At 43.9% G+C, this 16,881-nt stretch overlaps 6 protein-coding genes across 6 annotated transcripts; 4 read left to right on the top strand and 2 right to left on the bottom strand.

Moving 5' to 3' along the window:
* Positions 1-206: 206 nt before the first annotated feature.
* LOC135343108 (ubiquinone/menaquinone biosynthesis C-methyltransferase UbiE-like) lies at positions 207-1,487 on the top strand. The gene is made up of 2 exons (XM_064540063.1): positions 207-607; positions 661-1,487. The coding sequence occupies exons 1-2, from the start codon at positions 575-577 to the stop codon at positions 1,399-1,401; spliced, it is 774 nt and encodes a 257-aa protein (XP_064396133.1). The 5' UTR covers positions 207-574; the 3' UTR covers positions 1,402-1,487.
* Positions 1,488-3,503: 2,016 nt separating this feature from the next.
* Positions 3,504-5,799, top strand: LOC135343107 (serine/threonine-protein kinase Nek7-like). The gene is made up of 8 exons (XM_064540061.1): positions 3,504-3,757; positions 3,967-4,122; positions 4,353-4,409; positions 4,543-4,596; positions 4,652-4,760; positions 4,935-5,042; positions 5,161-5,369; positions 5,533-5,799. The coding sequence occupies exons 1-8, from the start codon at positions 3,626-3,628 to the stop codon at positions 5,641-5,643; spliced, it is 936 nt and encodes a 311-aa protein (XP_064396131.1). The 5' UTR covers positions 3,504-3,625; the 3' UTR covers positions 5,644-5,799.
* A 6-nt stretch (positions 5,800-5,805) lies between these two features.
* On the bottom strand, positions 5,806-7,505 carry LOC135343109 (cilia- and flagella-associated protein 77-like). The gene is made up of 5 exons (XM_064540064.1): positions 7,348-7,505; positions 7,044-7,143; positions 6,695-6,917; positions 6,331-6,541; positions 5,806-6,048 (listed from the first exon to the last, which is right to left on the bottom strand). Exons 1-5 carry the CDS (start codon positions 7,417-7,419, stop codon positions 5,920-5,922), a joined length of 735 nt encoding a protein of 244 aa, XP_064396134.1. The 5' UTR covers positions 7,420-7,505; the 3' UTR covers positions 5,806-5,919.
* A 27-nt stretch (positions 7,506-7,532) lies between these two features.
* LOC135343106 (tetratricopeptide repeat protein 16-like) lies at positions 7,533-11,231 on the bottom strand. The gene is made up of 9 exons (XM_064540060.1): positions 11,105-11,231; positions 10,697-11,032; positions 10,310-10,439; positions 10,057-10,170; positions 9,847-9,947; positions 9,404-9,651; positions 9,067-9,311; positions 7,759-8,289; positions 7,533-7,688 (listed from the first exon to the last, which is right to left on the bottom strand). The coding sequence occupies exons 1-9, from the start codon at positions 11,200-11,202 to the stop codon at positions 7,614-7,616; spliced, it is 1,878 nt and encodes a 625-aa protein (XP_064396130.1). The 5' UTR covers positions 11,203-11,231; the 3' UTR covers positions 7,533-7,613.
* Positions 11,232-11,291: 60 nt separating this feature from the next.
* LOC135342852 (queuine tRNA-ribosyltransferase catalytic subunit 1-like) lies at positions 11,292-13,349 on the top strand. The gene is made up of 8 exons (XM_064539688.1): positions 11,292-11,565; positions 11,674-11,742; positions 11,828-11,881; positions 11,961-12,240; positions 12,309-12,447; positions 12,539-12,614; positions 12,668-12,865; positions 13,088-13,349. Exons 1-8 carry the CDS (start codon positions 11,317-11,319, stop codon positions 13,244-13,246), a joined length of 1,224 nt encoding a protein of 407 aa, XP_064395758.1. The 5' UTR covers positions 11,292-11,316; the 3' UTR covers positions 13,247-13,349.
* A 96-nt stretch (positions 13,350-13,445) lies between these two features.
* On the top strand, positions 13,446-15,973 carry LOC135343406 (uncharacterized). The gene is made up of 3 exons (XM_064540414.1): positions 13,446-13,561; positions 13,825-13,892; positions 14,060-15,973. Exons 1-3 carry the CDS (start codon positions 13,531-13,533, stop codon positions 15,872-15,874), a joined length of 1,914 nt encoding a protein of 637 aa, XP_064396484.1. The 5' UTR covers positions 13,446-13,530; the 3' UTR covers positions 15,875-15,973.
* Positions 15,974-16,881: the final 908 nt, after the last annotated feature.

Below are 16,881 nucleotides of genomic sequence, written 5' to 3'. Positions count from 1 at the left end.
GGCCATTTAAAGTTATGGTTAACAGATTAGAGGCAGTGCAAAGATCTATATACAACATATCATTTGCTAACTGCATGGCGTACAAGATGTAGTCTTTTAAGTTTACTGGCCTCAGACGGCACTAACGTGTGTCCACTATACAATGTATAAGTAGGGCTTATACATTGTATAATACACTAAGAGAAACCCTTTGTTGCGAAGTTTAAAGGTCACAAACTACCAACTGCCAACTGCATGCCATCTACCATAGATAGTTAGTATGCAACTACCAACTGCCAACTACCAACTGCGAACTGCCAACTCCCAACTGCCAACTGCCAACTGCCAACTGCCAACTACCAACTAGGCATTTGAACTATCAAGTAGTAATCTATGTAACTACCAACTACGCCGTTGAACTATCAAGTATCAACTGCGAACTACCAACTAGGCATTTGAACTATCAAGTATAGGGCCACCGTAGTATCAGGAGTACGAGTGCAGCACTCCTGCTTGTATCAAGAGTAGATAGTAGCTAACAGTAACTCTTAACTAACGGTAACACAGAGAGATTCCCCCAACATTAGAAGGTTCTATGGCTGTCATTGAACAACTTCAAAGCAAGCAGGTAGATCTACCCAGTTCTTTTTGATGCTGTTCATGTATTGATTTTTCTTTCAGTCTGCAGGTCAGCTTGTTATAAACCACTATTCCGAGATTGGCTACTGCTATGACAATTTATATGGTGGGTTTTCTTCAGCTGTTATCAGTGTAATATCACGACAGCTTCAGTTTAGCTCAACTGAAACCGTATTAGACATTGGAGGAGGAACTGGTGAAATTGGTCACCTGCTGTCAAAAAAGTATTCTCTACAAGCTCCTGTAATTTGTGTCGATCCTGTCGAGTCTATGTTGGAAATAGCGAAGAAAAAAGAAGGCATAGAAACAGTTCTCGCTACTGCTGAAAAGTTCTTCTCCTCAAAAGAGTCCAAAGGAAAAACTTTCAGCAGAATATTAGTGATCAGATGTTACCACCATTTCAAGGATCCGGCTTTAGTTTTTGAAGGAGTGGCAAGAATGCTTACGCAGGATGGAGTTTGTTTGTTGCTATGTACAACGCCAGATTCTGCACCTCTCCTGTTCCAAAAGGCACGACAGCTGTTTCAGTTTGTTGACTACCCAAAGATTGTTAAACTTGTCGAATCTCAGGGGCTTAGGGCAAGGTGGATTTCTGATCACGAGAAACGAATGCTAGCGAAAGAAGATTGTTTTAGTTTCCTGAGAAACAGAGGATATTCGTCACTGTCAAGCTTCACAGATGATGAGATTGAAGATGGGATCAAAGAGCTCGATGAGCAATACAAAGATAATACGATTGAAGCCGTGTACACATTTAACATAGTAATCATTACGAAATATTAAGTTTTCTTAAGAATCGCTTGTACAGTTTTTATTGTCTTTTCCTTACGATATACTGTATATATATACATAAAAATTTGACCTCTGCATGTCTCGCAAACTGTTAAAATGTATTTTGGCAAATCTGGTTTCACACGTTCCTCTAACCATAAACTACTTATCAATGCTAGCACAAGTAGCTCATGTGTAATTTGCCAGACGTTACCTCTGGGATGAAACATCTGGCTTCCATGAAATGTAGTGCCAGATGGCATATTGCATGCATATGGTGAGCTCCACAGGCCTCTAATTCAGAGGAAGTATGGCCTGGGATTGATGCTAGCCCTCCATCTTCAGTGCGGCCTGGGATCAAGGAGTGAGTGCATGCCAATAACTAGTTATACGATAATTATAATTATTGCACTTTTGGAGACCTGAGCCCACCCTCTACCCAAAACGGGTAATTTTCGTGGGGTAAAGTATATTCGTCATTTTTGTGGGCAAGCTGACTTCCACGAAATTTTTCTCACAAAAATCACTGTGTCAAATTTTTTTACTGCTCAAAAATAATCCGGCTATAAGCTCCTTAGTAATACATTATATACCTGCAGAATCACTTCGGTATAAATAAGTGTGTCATACTACGTAACTGTCAAACCACATTTTAAATGCATGGGTGTATATATTATTCTAGCATATAATAAGCTAATAATCACACACACACACCACGAACAATAAATGTGGTCACATGCTGTGGTTTGGTAACAGTTCTTTTACACACACACCACGAACAATACATGTGGTCACATGCTGTGGTTTGTTAACAGTTCTTTTACACAAATTAATGCGCCTGCTTGGAATGGAATTCCCGCCCCTCTACATGTATATTGTGTTCACAGACAAAAATTTGCAAGCTCCGTAGTAGATTGTGGTCAAGGGCCTAAAAGAGTACATCTTATATAATTATATACTACAACTATAAATAGGACCAATATAATTTATTGGCAATAATCTGTTTGTGGCACAAATTGGCATGTATAATAACCTACTTTTGTTGCCTTGCAGACAACCAGGAGTGTATGAATAAAACCGAGAGCGTATAACAGATACTTTTGTTATATAGCCTTGCAAGCCCTGCAGAGGGTTCATCCATGCATGCTTAATAGCAACTACAAAATTACCATCTACCAATGTTAAATACTCTGGCAGGCTATAACTGCCATCATAATCAGGATCAACTTTGTAAGGATGCAGCTCAACTCGAGAGAACCCTGCCTTTAAGAAAGCTTCTACAATAGCATCGGATTCCCAAACACAACTTTCAAACTGAAATTCTTGAATACTTGTCACTAATTTCCGAGGAGTGCATGTATTTGTTTCCACACCAAGGATCTAGATAAGTAACCGGCTGACCAAATGCTGCATATTTCTTTTTGATTATATGCACATCTTCTTTGTTCAGTGAACAACCAATTAAAACCAAACGGCCATCGGTTTTCAGATTGAGAAGTATACTCTGTCCTATCTTGACAAGCTCGTCAAGGTTTTCAGCAAAACAAGTCAAATGGGCTGAAACACAAACATCAGCTAAGCTTTTGGAGATCTTTTTAACCACCTTTGCATCATGGCAAAAATACTCAATACGGCTATCCTCAATGTCAGCAGCAGTAGACCTTTCCTTTGCAATATCCAACTGCAATGTCAACTCCAATAACTTTTCTTGCACCATGGTTCTCAATGAAATCTCTAGCTTTTATTCCAAGGCCACATGGTAGGTCCAAAATAACTTTATCTTTTAGGTCAGGGAGGTGAAAATAAAGATTGTAGTACAAAGCACGTACAGAGGGCATTTTTGGGTCTGTTATGATGCGTTCATAAACATCAAGCTTGTCACTTGAATTATAGTCTTTCAATCCTGTTGAACCAGAACTAAACAATTTTGTCTTCTTCAGCTTGAGCTAAGGGACTGTTTGCATTGATAATAGTGGTTTAATAGACAAACAATCTGCAGAAGCTAACTGCGCGCGTTTGACGGGCCGCATGTACACCGCAAGATCATTGATAGTGACGTTCACACGTCACAGCAGCTAGATCTAAATAAGAGAAAAGCAGCTATTGCAGGGCTAAGGTAATATTGAAATTAATAAAATTATTATTCGTTTGATTAATTAAACAAAGCAACAACAAGCAACAGCACGGGACAAGCATCAAAGCAAGCTACAAAGAGTCTACAGAGAAAGATAGTGTCATGGCCGAGCCTCCAGTCTCACTAGGGAGTGGCCCCTCGAGTGATCCCTCCAGCCCCCCTGCACAAGCCTACACCCCCTCTCTTATCCCCTACACTACACCCGAGTATTATACCTCACTCAAACACTTCCAGGCACGTGTGCAGTGGATACACTACAAGCCCTCTGTGCTCTGACAACAGAGAGCAGTGTATAGACCTCTCCATACATACGCCCACGATTTACAAATGTTATTAGCTCTGTCAGACCCCTATAGGTTGTAGCCTACCAGTTTAACCCACGTATATACATGCATAGCCGGAGTGTACTGAGAAACTAGTCAATACAATTTCCCCTGCTGCAGGTTGAAAAGAAGATTGGTCAGGGTCAGTTCAGTATAGTGTATCGTGCTCGCAATACGGTGGATGGACAAGTGGTCGCTCTCAAGAAGATACAGATATTTGAGATGGTTGATGCCAAGGCACGGCAGGATTGCATCAAAGAGATTGACCTCTTGAAGGTGAGACCTCTTCATAGCATACTAGCCACTGTGGCATACTAGCTACTCTGGCAGAATGTTTGCGGCTGTAGGAGTATTACTATCCATTACCAGACCTGTACATTTAATAGGTATTCGAGGAAATTTGTATCTGAAGAATAGCTTCCCTTACATAGTACAGAAATGTTGTGGCAGTTATAATGATTCTATAGTGTATGTACCAGCTAGTGATTGAGTGCCCCTCCCCTCAGCAACTGAACCACCCCAATGTGATCATGTACCTGGCCTCCTTTGTGGAGAATAATGAGGTAAGATTATACATGCCACTGTACTGGCTTAGTGGAGAGGGACACGTACTGTGTTGTACACACACACGCACGTCCACACACACGCACGTCCACACCCCCCCAAACACACACACACACACACACACACACACAGTTAAACATTGTATTGGAGCTAGCAGATGCTGGGGACCTCTCCAGAATGATAAAGGTGTGCCCCCCCCCACACACACACACACACACACTATCACTCCCTCCCTCTTCAGCATTTCAAGAAAAAGAAACAGTTGATCCCCGAGCGTACAATATGGCGGTACTTTGTTCAACTGTGCAGTGCCCTCGACCACATGCACTCCAGGAGGGTCATGCACAGAGGTGAGCCAGGGTACCAGCTTAGTACGGTCAGGGATTGTTGGGAGCAGCACAGAACTCCTCCATTCTGTAGCCAATAGTTTGTTTTAGCGACCGACATTATGTTAACTAAAGGTACATACAACACTATACGAAGAAGTTCATATCATAATTATCGTTTCTATAATTATTATACAGATATCAAACCAGCCAATGTGTTTGTGACAGCCTCTGCTGTGGTCAAGTTGGGGGACCTGGGTCTGGGCAGATTCTTCAGCTCCAAGACTACAGCAGCTCACTCCCTCGGTACACACCACTGGGGGATATCTATAGAATTTCTTTACCCCCCTCCCCCCACAGCTAGCATTTCATGCTTTATTTGACTGTACTCTAGTACTCCCCCCCCCCCCCCACACACACACAGTTGGCACTCCGTACTACATGTCTCCAGAGAGAATCCATGAGAATGGCTACAACTTCAAGTCTGACCTATGGTCGCTAGGTTGCCTCCTCTATGAAATGGCTGCCCTCCAATCACCCTTTTATGGGGACAAGATGAATCTCTACTCTCTGTGTAAGAAGATTGAGAAGTGCGACTACCCTCCTCTCCCTGGAGACATCTACTCCCAAGATGTGGGTACAGCCCTCGGGTCTGTTGTTGTGTCGTTAATATCTGCATGGTTAGAAACAAACGTAAAGCATTTTGTACTGTTAAGATTAGGCTTGTGCACATACACACACACACACACACACACACACACACACACACACACACACACACACACACCACACACAGCTCCGAGACCTGGTGGGTGTGTGTATTAACCCTAACCCAGATGATCGACCAGACATCCACCAAGTCTGTGCAGTGGCCCAACGCATGCATGGGGCAACCACCACCACCTAACACTTGTAAGCTTCATAGTAATAGCTATTATTTTCTTAAACTTCACTGGTAATAAATTATTTTTCTGTTGTAAAGGCTTACTTACTTTTCAAAACATAATCACTTATTTTTGTTGTCCCCGAACTGTTTATTGCACATGTTATTTTGACCCCTTAATTATCATTGAGTTGAGTAGAATACAACACAAAAAGTGGTATAATTGACACATTAGATAAGAGCATGATGGTGTAATCAAGCTAGCTATAATTATTATTATATGGGGATGAGTTAAAATTATCAAGACTGTGCTGCTTGATAAATGCCATGTCCAAACACACCCACCCTCGAGGTGGCATCCAACGAATGTTGATGAAAGGCCACAGATCGTTCCTTCTCTGAGCGAAATGTCTGTAACTGGGGCTCAATCTGTGTGTGTGTGTTTGAGGGGGGGGGGGGGGGGCGTTGATAAGTAACTACAAAGCTGCAATGTAAGTGAACACAGCCTCAGTGAATACAACCCTTCTCACCTCACTTGAAATAAAGTTTGAAAAGCAAAAGCAGACTACTGACCCTCAAGTGTACAATATAGACTAGTGTGCAGAGCCTTATTATGTGGTTCCACTGTGTACACTGTAGCTAGTGGTTAACTTATGTTTTCTCCACATTTCAAGTGAAGTGAAGGGTTGTACTCAACCTCCCCCTCCCTACCTCTGCCCATCGCGTCATCTTCCAGAGTGGTGGTGAGGCCACTGGCTCTGAGTAGTGTCTCATGAGGGACGCCCGGGTCTCGTACACTTTCTTGTCCTGCAATTTCTTCTGTAACATCTTCTCTCTCTGTTTTCGTTCGTACTCTCTCCTCTCCTGTAGCCACGCCTCCTGATATTTGTTCTCCATGAGATCAAATATAGGAGTGGAGGGTCTGTGTGTGGAGGAGGTCATAATGTGTGTGTGTGTGTGTGGGGGGGGGGGGCTATGACTCTAGCTTAGTATTATAAAATCAATACTGAGTAGGTAGTAATATTCCCCAAGAGCAAAATTCTCTATTGCCATATCGTCATCTATTTACACTTACCTGGTAGACATTCCAAAGGTCATTTCACTGAACTTTGGAGTGTTTTTTTCGGAGGTCATAGTATCATCTCTGCGCCATATATTGTGAGTGGCCCTGTACTGGGTCTGCTCCTGTGCCGTGGTGAGACCACTACAGATAGCCCTCTTATTGAGAGCTATGAAGTCACGCTGGGGTATCTTCTTGATACCAGCCGAGGGTCGGTGGGCATGCCAGTTGGACATGGCTGGGAGGAGGGAGGATACAACTGTTAGCTATAATCATTGCGTTGCTGTATGTAGCTAGCTATTAATATAGCTTTTCCATAATTATTTTTATGAATAAGCTCTTTAGGAAATGTTCCTACCCTCACCTTCTGATGCTCCACCATCTTTATTTTCAGTTCTTATGCCGTATGTGAACGTTGCATTGGGTAGAGTGAACCCTCTCCTCCGAGGCTTACCCACCTCTGACTGTGTGTGTGTGTGTGTGTGTGTGTGTGGAGGGGGTGGTTGGTGTGTGTGTGTGGAGGGGGTGGTTGGAGTGTGTGTGTGGAGGGGGTGGTTGGAGTGTGTGTGTGTGTGGTTGGAGTGTGTGGGTGTGTGTGTGTGGAGGGGGTAGTTGGAGTGTGTGTGTGGTTGGAGCTGGTCAGCTAGCTACTTCAATATCACACTCACCGCCATTAGTAAGGGATTGGATGATAGTGACTCCCTCTGAGATCCCAGAGCGCCCATTTCCTTCCTGCTCATCTTGTGTCTATTCTTTTATAGATTTTCAAGATGTGATTACCATGGAGACTGTTAATTGAACAGCCCTCCCCCAAGAAGTGCAACCAGCCCCGCCCCCTAGTATTCATTTTTTAGTTATGTTAGAGAAAAATCGTCTATTTATACACCGCGGTTAAAATTAATTACTAATATTAAATAGCTAGCTGAGAGAAAGGTCATTCAAGTTTAACTTTAATGGGTCTAGCCAGTTCAGGGGGAATTCTTAACACTCTTTTGACATCCTCCGTAGCCTGCATGGCGGCAAAAAAAACAATATATTATTTTGAAGCTGGTATTTGTATAGTGTACCCATGCACATACATTCTTTTTTGAGTAGTAGATCTTCTTATGAAACGAGTGCTCTTTCAAACAGTCTCTTAAGACGGGCATCACTCCCTGGGGGTCAGAGGTCAGCTCTGGGAGGGGGTGGCATAATACAGTCCAATTTCTAGGGACCATTTCGTCCTCTTCCTCCACTTGACTGGCCAGTGTACCCTCAGTGGTGACTGTGGTCAGTGGCTCTGACTCAACCATTTCAGAGTCTTCAGATATAATATCTTTGATGGTTGAGCTTGAATCAACAGTGACTTCAAATTTCAAATCTAATTCACGGAGTAGTTTTGCCACAGATGTTGAACTGAACTCGTTCGGATTGGAGTGATATTTCTTGTGGCCAGTTTGTTTCTGTATGTCATTTTCTAGTTGTTTTTTACATGCTTCTGCCTCCGGGCTGTTGAGTAGATCGTGGTTGGTTTTGCCGGGTAAAGCGCGGGCAATCAGTGACACGCACTCCTCGTTGTTGGGGTCAAGGGTCAAAGCTGCTATCAGATCCTCTTTAGTACCAGATACATTCTGTGAAAAATAAGACAAAATTATAAATTTGTAAAAATGTTGCGTCAGTAGTAAGTATCTCAGTACCTAAAGGTGACATACTGTTTCACAGGTAGATTTGACTCATTTTATGCGTTAATAAAGACGACCTTTACCAGTTATTCATTCTAGTGTAATGGTAGGGTGCTTGACTAGTAAGCGGGAGGTCTTGGTTCGAATCCAGGTAATGTACTTTCTTTTCTTTCTCTTTAATTAATAGCAAATGATGATTATGTAAGCATAAATTAATCCTTTATTTCTCGACGAGGCTATTAGCCCAGTGGGTAAGCTACTTGACCTAGTGAACCTCTCTGTAGTCGTCCCGGGTTCTATACCCTGCTGTATCGATTGTTTATTCAATTGAGTGGTTAACCTACATCATGTGGTGAGAATCTCGTGGTGGCCAGAGTGCTGGGGCCTAGTGTGTCGAAGGTTAGTCTCACTTCCTGCAGTGGGTTCCGGATTGGCGAGAATGAGAGGGACTTACTAGTACTTGTACTACCTGGGTGATCCCTCGTTAATATTTTTTTTTACAAAAACTAACAGCTTAATAAAGGAAAGATATATACCGAAAAAGTCATTAGAACAGATCAAAATCCAAGAGAACGTGGCTATAGAAGCTGTTACTTTTCGTCGCATTGCAACTACGATAGCAGTTACAGCTGGAACAGACACACACACACAGTCAGCTTTACCGTTATTATAACGTTATTATAATTATAATGTACCTACCACACAAACAAAAAATTATTAACTGACATTTTGAGTGAACTTTGACCTTGCCCTACATACGTAGAATCTGCTGACTTTAGGGTTGTGTCGTATAGCTGCCGTGAAGTGGGCCTCAGCCTTGGAGTATTGTTCCCTGCTGTAGCACTCCACCCCCAGCTCACAGTACACAATGCTAATACGACAGCTCACGTCCCAGTCACTGGGGTCCAACTCCAGGGCCTGTTGGTAGTCAGCCAGAGAAAAGGGGAGGTCGTTCAGCCGATAGAAACAATCTGGGATATCAATTGTACTGTTATGAACATTTTCCTAATTATGCAGACGTTAAATCTAAGTTTAATAGCAGTTGGCAGGCTTAATTCTGTACCTCCTCTGTTCAAGTACAGCCCCTTCTCTTTCTTTTCCTCCTTTATAGCCTTGTTCAGTAGCAGTACGGCTTCGTTGAAATGCCGCTGTCGAAAGCATTCCATTGCAAAGTCATTATAAGTGAGCACCAACTGTTTAGAGGCATTCACATACACGTCACTGTCCTGCTGATGAGACACTTTATCCATGGCTGTCAGGAAATCATCGACTGCAGCTTGAAAATCCTTCAGCCTTCGAAACAGGGCACCTCTGAATAGAGGCACAAACCCTCATTAATTACACGTAGCTCAGCACATAACATACCGTATAGCGGGCAATTTTCGTACGAACGACCCATTAATTTTCGGTAGTTTTCGTATGATTCTCTTCAATACGAAATCTACGAAAATGTCCACCATCCGAAAATAACCCGCTATACGGCCTTAATCACCCACCCCACTAGACCTGAATATGTGGTACTCTGCAACAGCTGGGTCAGTCTCTATAGCAGTGGATATTTTCTTGAGAGCATCCAGCTTACGCCCCACCAGACTGTGATGAACAGCCTGAGGAGAGAGCAACCAGTCACCTTAGTAAGCTACGTACGTAAATTGTACGGATAAAATTTTTTGTAGAACGAATTTTTCAAGGCAAACAGAGATGGGATGTGCTGACCTGGTTCTTGCACTGCTGTGCTAACTCCTCCAGCTCTACCTTCATGGCCAGAGCCACTGAGTGACAGGGGTCAAGGGTCAGAGCACTACACACATCGTAGTACGTTGCAGAGGTCTGTATAAAGGAGGATACTTTATACAAAACTGAATATTTTAAAGGGCAGTTGGCAATTTCAACAAAAACGTAGCTAAAAAAATCTAAGGCGCATGACATGCTTAGATCAGAAATACTATAATCACAGGGGCGTACTCACATCTCCAAAGAGGCGCTTTAGTTTGGCTCTGAGTATGTATAGCTCAGGGTTAGTGTGGTCAGCCTCCAACTCTTGTCTGATCATCTCCACACACTCCTCATAGCGATCAAGAGACTGCAGACAAGAAATCCTGTAAAGGATATAGTTATCACACCAACTTTTAAAATGGACAGATGTGACAAAAGATTACAACCCTTTTCACCTCACTTTACAGTAAATAAAAAAGCAGAAATGCTGGACTACTTGACCTCGAGTGTGTAGAATAGTGTATAAAGGCAATGGTAGTCCCACTGTGTACACTGTCATGTTCTCTAATAAGGTTTGCATTTCAGAAGTGAAAACAGTTGCAAAAACCAACTCGCGCAGTAACATTGTGTGTGCCCTCACTTCCTCTTGACGATGTTCCTATCCTCGGGCCTGTACACTGCCACCTGCTCATACACCTCCAGAGCTTGTCTGTATCTCCCCTCAGCATACAGTTCCTCCCCACGCACCCAGTACACTTGTCCAATACGATCGAATATGTTATCGTCTTTTATTCTTAGAGATAGAACTTTTTGGAAGTTGGCAATGGCCAAGTCATAGTTTCGGATGATTACATATACTTCAGCTCGTTTCTCAAATAGTTCAGAGTTCAAAGGTTGAAGTACAATGGCTCGACTCAGTTTAGCAATAGCTTTATTGCATTCTCCATTATCACACAGTGTCTGAGCCTCGGTCAGCCTATGGTGGAGTAAAGTGTTGTGTTGTAGCACCTACAGGACATGCTATGGCCTAATGTACACTGTAACTTACATCTGTGATATCTTCTCACTCATAATGTGAGAGTAGGACAACTCTTTGTGGCTGCTAGTATCCGCAGAAACATGGCTGTGAAGACTGCTTGCTGACATGTTTTCTAGTTCACGCCCCCTCTATCACTATGACAATACATGTGGTTTCAAGCATGCGCAGTAGAACTTCTGCGGATCATTTCCTTGCGCATGCGCTAAACCACGTGTAATAAGATGGCTACCTGCACAGAGGAGAGTACTCAAGCCATGATGAAAGGTGCGCTCACATTCAAGATCCTAGCTGAATGCCCAGTGTCTAAAGCTAGAGTGGCCTCGATGACTCTACCCCATCACACTGTGGACACACCAGTATTCATGCCAGTAGGTACACAGGGAACATTGAAAGGAATCACTTCTCAACAGTTGGTCCATCTTGACTGTCAGATCATGCTAGGAAATACTTACCATCTGGGGAACAGGCCTGTGAGCAGTTGTCCTGTGTGTGTGCGCGTACTGGTTGCACTTATCCATAGCACGGAATGAATGACTATAATTAGATACCATTTGTTTATAATCGATGCTCTGTTACAGGGCTGTGAGGTTATGGAGAAAGTTGGTGGACTGCACAAGTTCATGAGTTGGGACCGAGGTCTGCTCACTGTGAGTCAGTGTCTGTAACTGACTGTGTAATTGTTCTCAACAATAATTATATTATTCATGCGTTTATATATTCCCATCTCTTTAGGATAGCGGCGGTTTCCAAATGGTCTCGTTGCTCAAGTTAGCTGAGATCACCGAGGTAACATGTACTAGTACAATACTAATGCTAGCCAACTACAATACCCCCCCCATGACAATACCCCCCCCCCCCATGACAGGAAGGTGTTCGCTTCCAGTCCCCCCATGATGACAGTATGATGCTACTCACTCCCGAGCACTCCATTCAGATACAGAACACCATCGGAGCTGACATCATCATGCAATTAGATGACGTGGTGCACGTAAAAACCACTGGAGCACGTGTGGAGGAGGCCATGTGGCGATCTGTGCGCTGGCTGGACAGGTGTATGGGAGCTCACACACGCCCTCAGGCTCAGAACCTGTTTGGAATAATCCAGGGGGGTCTGCAAGAAGACCTCAGAAGAAAGTGTGTCGAAGGTATAACTTTTTTTAGCGCATCTAGTTAGATTTTGTACTCTTTCTTCCTCGCTACCCCCCCTGTATAGCGATGGTTGCACGGGATCTCCCTGGTTACGCTGTGGGGGGTCTCAGTGGAGGGGAGGCCAAGGACTCATTCTGGAGGATTGTCACACTCTGCACATCGTTGTTGCCTAGGAACAAGCCACGATACATCATGGGAGTGGGGTATGCACTGTACTTGCTTGCAGTTAAAATCTCACAATTTCATTAGCTTACTTGCACAAAATTTAGAAATTTTGCTCTTTTTCCCTCACAGTTTTCCAGTGGATCTTGTTGTGTGCAGTGCATTAGGTGCGGACATGTACGACTGTGTGTACCCAACCAGAACTGGTGTGAGTGTACATGCAATCATGTAATTTCATATATCACTCCGCTGTCCTTGCAGCGCTTTGGTGTGGCGTTGGTTTCGTGGGGTCAGGTGGACCTCAAAAAGAGGGAATTTGCTTCCGACTTTGAGCCAATTGATAAGAACTGCCCCTGTGTGGCGTGCACTAACCACAGTAGGGCCTACATTCACTCCCTCATGACACAGAAGGAGACGGTGGCCTGCAACCTTGTCTCTCTGCATAATGTGTGCTATATGGTGAGTGGGTGGGTCTACACACACACACACACACACACGTCCGACAAATGGCAATTTCTGTGCAAGTGCACTGCAATCCACTGTATTTATCATTATCTCTAGGTACAATAAATAAATAGATGTAATGACGAGCGACGAACACAACTTGCCCTTTTTGCTGCCATGTTCACTGCAAAATCTCTGTAATTATGTAATTTAATTATTATTTTCCCCCCCCTGCAGTTGTCGATGATGCGTGACCTTCGTCTGAGCATAATGGAGGGCAGGTTCCCAACATTTGTCCGAGAGTTCATGATTCAGCTGTACCCTGATGGAGCATATGAGCAGTGGGTAGTGAACGCTCTAGACTCTGTTAACATTCATTTGCTTGAGTCTCCCTAGCAGCTTACAGGACTTATGAATCAGTTTTATTTATTTTTGCATAATTATTTGAATTGTCTGCATTCCTCTGTCTTGTCATGAATTTGTTCCCCCATGAAACTTGTTATTGTGTGATGTTTGGTATGTGTGTGTAAATGAATCCATTAATATCTTGATTGAATACACTCTGCCCTGAGGTTATTAATGACTGCCATAAAGGATGGACTGTAGTACCCCCCCACACACTGAAGCTGGTTACTCTTAGTAACAGTGTTGGATCTTCTGCATGCTCTGTATTGACAGCAATGGGTTGTGGGAATTCGAGATCTGTTAGAAGTGAGTTAGTGTTCTCATCATCTGGTATTATGTGTTCACTTGCATGATCGTGAATTGTGCATAATTATATAGACTGTCTGCACTTCTATTAGCCCCAACAGTAATTTGTAGACTGCAAATAATATAGTCTACTAGAAGTTGTACAGTACCTACTACACCCACACACACCACACACACATACCACACACACCACACACACACACCACACACACACACACACATACACACCACACACACACCACACACACATACCACACACACAGTTCATCCTCAAGAGAGGAGTGATGGTCAGCAGAGACAATCACAACCAGTGTCAGCAAGTACTGTCACAGTAAGTGTTGCTGGAGCTGGTGTTTAACGCTGGGTCCCAATTAATGTTGTTGCACCAACGGAACTAAAGTTATGGCCGTTCAAAGATGCTCTATTTAACGCTGGGTCATTGCAGTTAATTATAGCTACAAGTAAAATAATGTTCTCTCATCACCCCCCTCCCCTTAGGAAAAGATTGTCACACCAGTCATCACTGGAGAGCAGGTCAAACTGACAGTAGAGGACCTGGAATCAAGCCCACCAATCTCCCCTGACAAAGAAACCAAACAAGAAACGGTTGAACCTCCGCCTGTGAAAGAAGATGAAACAATTGTACAAGATCTTGAGGCTAAAGGCCAACCAGACTCCGCCCCCCCTCAAGATGGCACACCAAACGAAGGAGAGGAGACTGCTATTAAAGATGACGTAATGAAAGTTGAATCGATCTCTTCTCTTGCGATGACTACAGTGGATCGTAGTGCACCGAACACACTCTCAGAACCAGCTGCTCCCCCCGGACTAGACACTACCCTCGTGCTCTCAGGCTCACAGTCTCGTCTCCCTCTTCAGCCGGCCCTGGATAACAGAGGGGGTGGGCTGGGGTCCGAACTAAAGAGCCAATCTGCAAGCATTGTGGCTACAGATGACAAGGCATCGCTAGCTCCTAGAGCAACACACTCACAAACTGACATGGATGGAGTTGAAGTAACTGATCTGAAAACTGTGAACCAAGTCTCGAGTAAAGAAGAAGCTGAGCCGCCAGCTAAACAGCCTGTGAACAGTATTGGAGAAGGTACTGATGCCCCACAACTTGATGAGGAGAAGACGGCTTCTAAAAATTCACTAAAGAAGGTCGAATCTGAGCCAAAGATTGAAGACAGTCCAGCTGCACCAACTAGCGAGGCTACTGATAGCACTCCCTTTGCATCCGGGGAATCCCCTCCAGTACAATCACCTGACAACACCGACTTGCCCACTGAACAGACGGACAAACCCTCACAGAAAGATAACGATACAACAACCACTGACCCTCCCCCCGTGAAAGAACCTTGCGATGCAACCACTGGCCCTCCCCCCGTAAAAGAACCTTGCGATGCAACCACTGGCCCTCCCCCCGTGAAAGAACCTTGCGATGCAACCACTGACCCTCACCCTCCCCCCGTGAAAGAACCTTGCGATGCAACCACTGATCCTCCCCCCGTCAAAGAACCTTGCGATGCAACCACTGGCCCTCCCCCCGTGAAAGAACCTTGCGATGCAACCACTGATCCTCCCCCCGTCAAAGAACCTTGCGATGCAACCACTGGCCCTCCCCCCGTGAAAGAACCTTGCGATGCAACCACTGATCCTCCCCCCGTCAAAGAACCTTGCAATGCAACCACTGACCCTCCCCCCGTCAAAGAACCTTGTGATGCAACCACTGATCCTCCCCCTGTGAAAGAACCTTGCGATGCAACCACTGATCCTCCCGTCAAAGAACCTTGCGATGCAACCACTGGCCCTCCCCCTGTGAAAGAACCTTGCGATGCAACCACTGGCCCTCCCCTCGTGAAAGAACCTTGCGATGCAACCACTGATCCTCCCCCCGTCAAAGAACCTTGCGATGCAACCACTGATCCTCCCCCTGTGAAAGAACCTTGCGATGCAACCACTGGCCCTCCCCCCGTCAAAGAACCTTGCGATGCAACCACTGGCTCTCCCCCTGTCAAAGAACCTTGCACTGAAACAAAGGAGTCAAATAAGTTGATGGGTGATGAAAATTCACCACAAAATAGCGAAGACAACGAAAGTACCCCACCAGACAGCAAAGAACGACATGAGGAGGGCAGTAGTAACCTTAAGACGGAGCCCACCCCGAAAAGCAGTCCAACTCTCTCCAAGAGGACTGAAGATTCAGACTCACGTAAGATTGACCACAGCACTGGACAATCCTCGGCCGTGGAGCTGGACAGCACTGAGACCACACCCATTACCCCCGTACACGAAGTCCCAGCAACTGTGTAACAGTTTTATTTTTTGTGTTTTTATCTTGCTATCATGATGATTACTGTAAATATTTTGTAGATAAAAATGTGTTCACTCGAAAATATATTACTGCAATAACTAGTGTTCAAGCTGGCGCTGTGCTAATGCCTCTCGCCATGATTTGCTTTCGCTCAAAAGTATAGAAGAGAAAGTATAGAAGAGGAAAAAGTGTATAAAATAATCTGTCTAAAACTGACTTGCAATTGTATAATTATGGTATCATTGTTGTGTTTTGTGGCTGCTTATACCAGGACCTCAAGGATCTAGGAAGCAACAAAGAAGAAGATTTTGTTTTCAATTAATTATAAGCGGAAGTGCATAATTATTTCATAAAGTTAGCTTATCTATATAAAGTCACTGAGAAGAAAAGACTTATTACAGCATCTATTGTTGTATTATGTGGCTTTAATACCAGGACCTCAAGAAAGAAGAAAATTGGATCTGTAGTTCATGCAGTGTATAATTATAATATTTAAGAAGAAAAGACTTGTGTACATGCATATTGTTATCTATAGTAGTGTTTTGTGGCTTACCAGGCCCTCAAGAAAAATATGATTCTGCCAGGAGGATCTGGATCTGGGGAATGAGCGCGCATGCGCATTACATCCATAGGAATAATTAAAGGGTGTGTCCAAAGAGATCAATTTCACAAATGGCTACTGCTAGCTAGCTGTTTTAACAGGTATTTTCTGGGTCTTGTAGCTAACAAAAAGCTAGCGCTTTAGTGCAAGGTTAACTCATACGTTGAATAGAAAGTTTGTGCGGACAGATGATGCTATGAAAGATTCTGAAGAGACTGCAACAGCCTTCAATGTGAGTCAAACTAGCCATAACTCGAGAAAGAAGCTTTAGTTTTGCTAATCCACGAATCAAAATCCAAGAGAACGTGGCTAGAAGCCTATAGAAGCTGTTAGTTTTCGTCGCATTGCAACCGTTGAGCAGTTACAGCTGGAACAGACACACAGACACACACACAGTCAGCTTTA

This window comes from Halichondria panicea, chromosome 10, assembly GCF_963675165.1.
Source record: "Halichondria panicea chromosome 10, odHalPani1.1, whole genome shotgun sequence".
Classification (NCBI taxonomy): Eukaryota; Metazoa; Porifera; class Demospongiae; order Suberitida; family Halichondriidae; genus Halichondria; species Halichondria panicea.
Note: the sequence above shows the minus strand (reverse complement) of the source record. Positions and strands in the feature narration are given on the sequence as shown.

Coding starts and splice junctions, on each gene's coding strand:
- LOC135343108 (XM_064540063.1), top strand. CDS start 575: ATGGCTGTCATTGAACAACTTCAAAGCAAGCAG. Junction 608..660: donor AACAACTTCAAAGCAAGCAG/GTAGATCTACCC, acceptor TTTTTCTTTCAG/TCTGCAGGTCAGCTTGTTAT.
- LOC135343107 (XM_064540061.1), top strand. CDS start 3,626: ATGGCCGAGCCTCCAGTCTCACTAGGGAGTGGCCCCTCGAGTGATCCC. Junction 4,597..4,651: donor ACCTCTCCAGAATGATAAAG/GTGTGCCCCCCC, acceptor CTCCCTCTTCAG/CATTTCAAGAAAAAGAAACA. Junction 4,761..4,934: donor CAGGAGGGTCATGCACAGAG/GTGAGCCAGGGT, acceptor ATTATTATACAG/ATATCAAACCAGCCAATGTG.
- LOC135343109 (XM_064540064.1), bottom strand. CDS start 7,419: ATGAGCAGGAAGGAAATGGGCGCTCTGGGATCTCAGAGGGAGTCACTA. Junction 6,918..7,043: donor AGATGGTGGAGCATCAGAAG/GTGAGGGTAGGA, acceptor CCCTCCTCCCAG/CCATGTCCAACTGGCATGCC. Junction 6,049..6,330: donor AGATGACGCGATGGGCAGAG/GTAGGGAGGGGG, acceptor ACACACACACAG/ATTGAGCCCCAGTTACAGAC.
- LOC135343106 (XM_064540060.1), bottom strand. CDS start 11,202: ATGTCAGCAAGCAGTCTTCACAGCCATGTTTCTGCGGATACTAGCAGC. Junction 9,948..10,056: donor CACAGCAGTGCAAGAACCAG/GTCAGCACATCC, acceptor CTCTCTCCTCAG/GCTGTTCATCACAGTCTGGT. Junction 7,689..7,758: donor TCTACTACTCAAAAAAGAAT/GTATGTGCATGG, acceptor GCCGCCATGCAG/GCTACGGAGGATGTCAAAAG.
- LOC135342852 (XM_064539688.1), top strand. CDS start 11,317: ATGGCTACCTGCACAGAGGAGAGTACTCAAGCCATGATGAAAGGTGCG. Junction 11,566..11,673: donor ACCATCTGGGGAACAGGCCT/GTGAGCAGTTGT, acceptor GCTCTGTTACAG/GGCTGTGAGGTTATGGAGAA. Junction 12,241..12,308: donor CAGAAGAAAGTGTGTCGAAG/GTATAACTTTTT, acceptor CCCCCTGTATAG/CGATGGTTGCACGGGATCTC.
- LOC135343406 (XM_064540414.1), top strand. CDS start 13,531: ATGGGTTGTGGGAATTCGAGATCTGTTAGAA. Junction 13,562..13,824: donor GAATTCGAGATCTGTTAGAA/GTGAGTTAGTGT, acceptor CCACACACACAG/TTCATCCTCAAGAGAGGAGT. Junction 13,893..14,059: donor TGTCAGCAAGTACTGTCACA/GTAAGTGTTGCT, acceptor CCCTCCCCTTAG/GAAAAGATTGTCACACCAGT.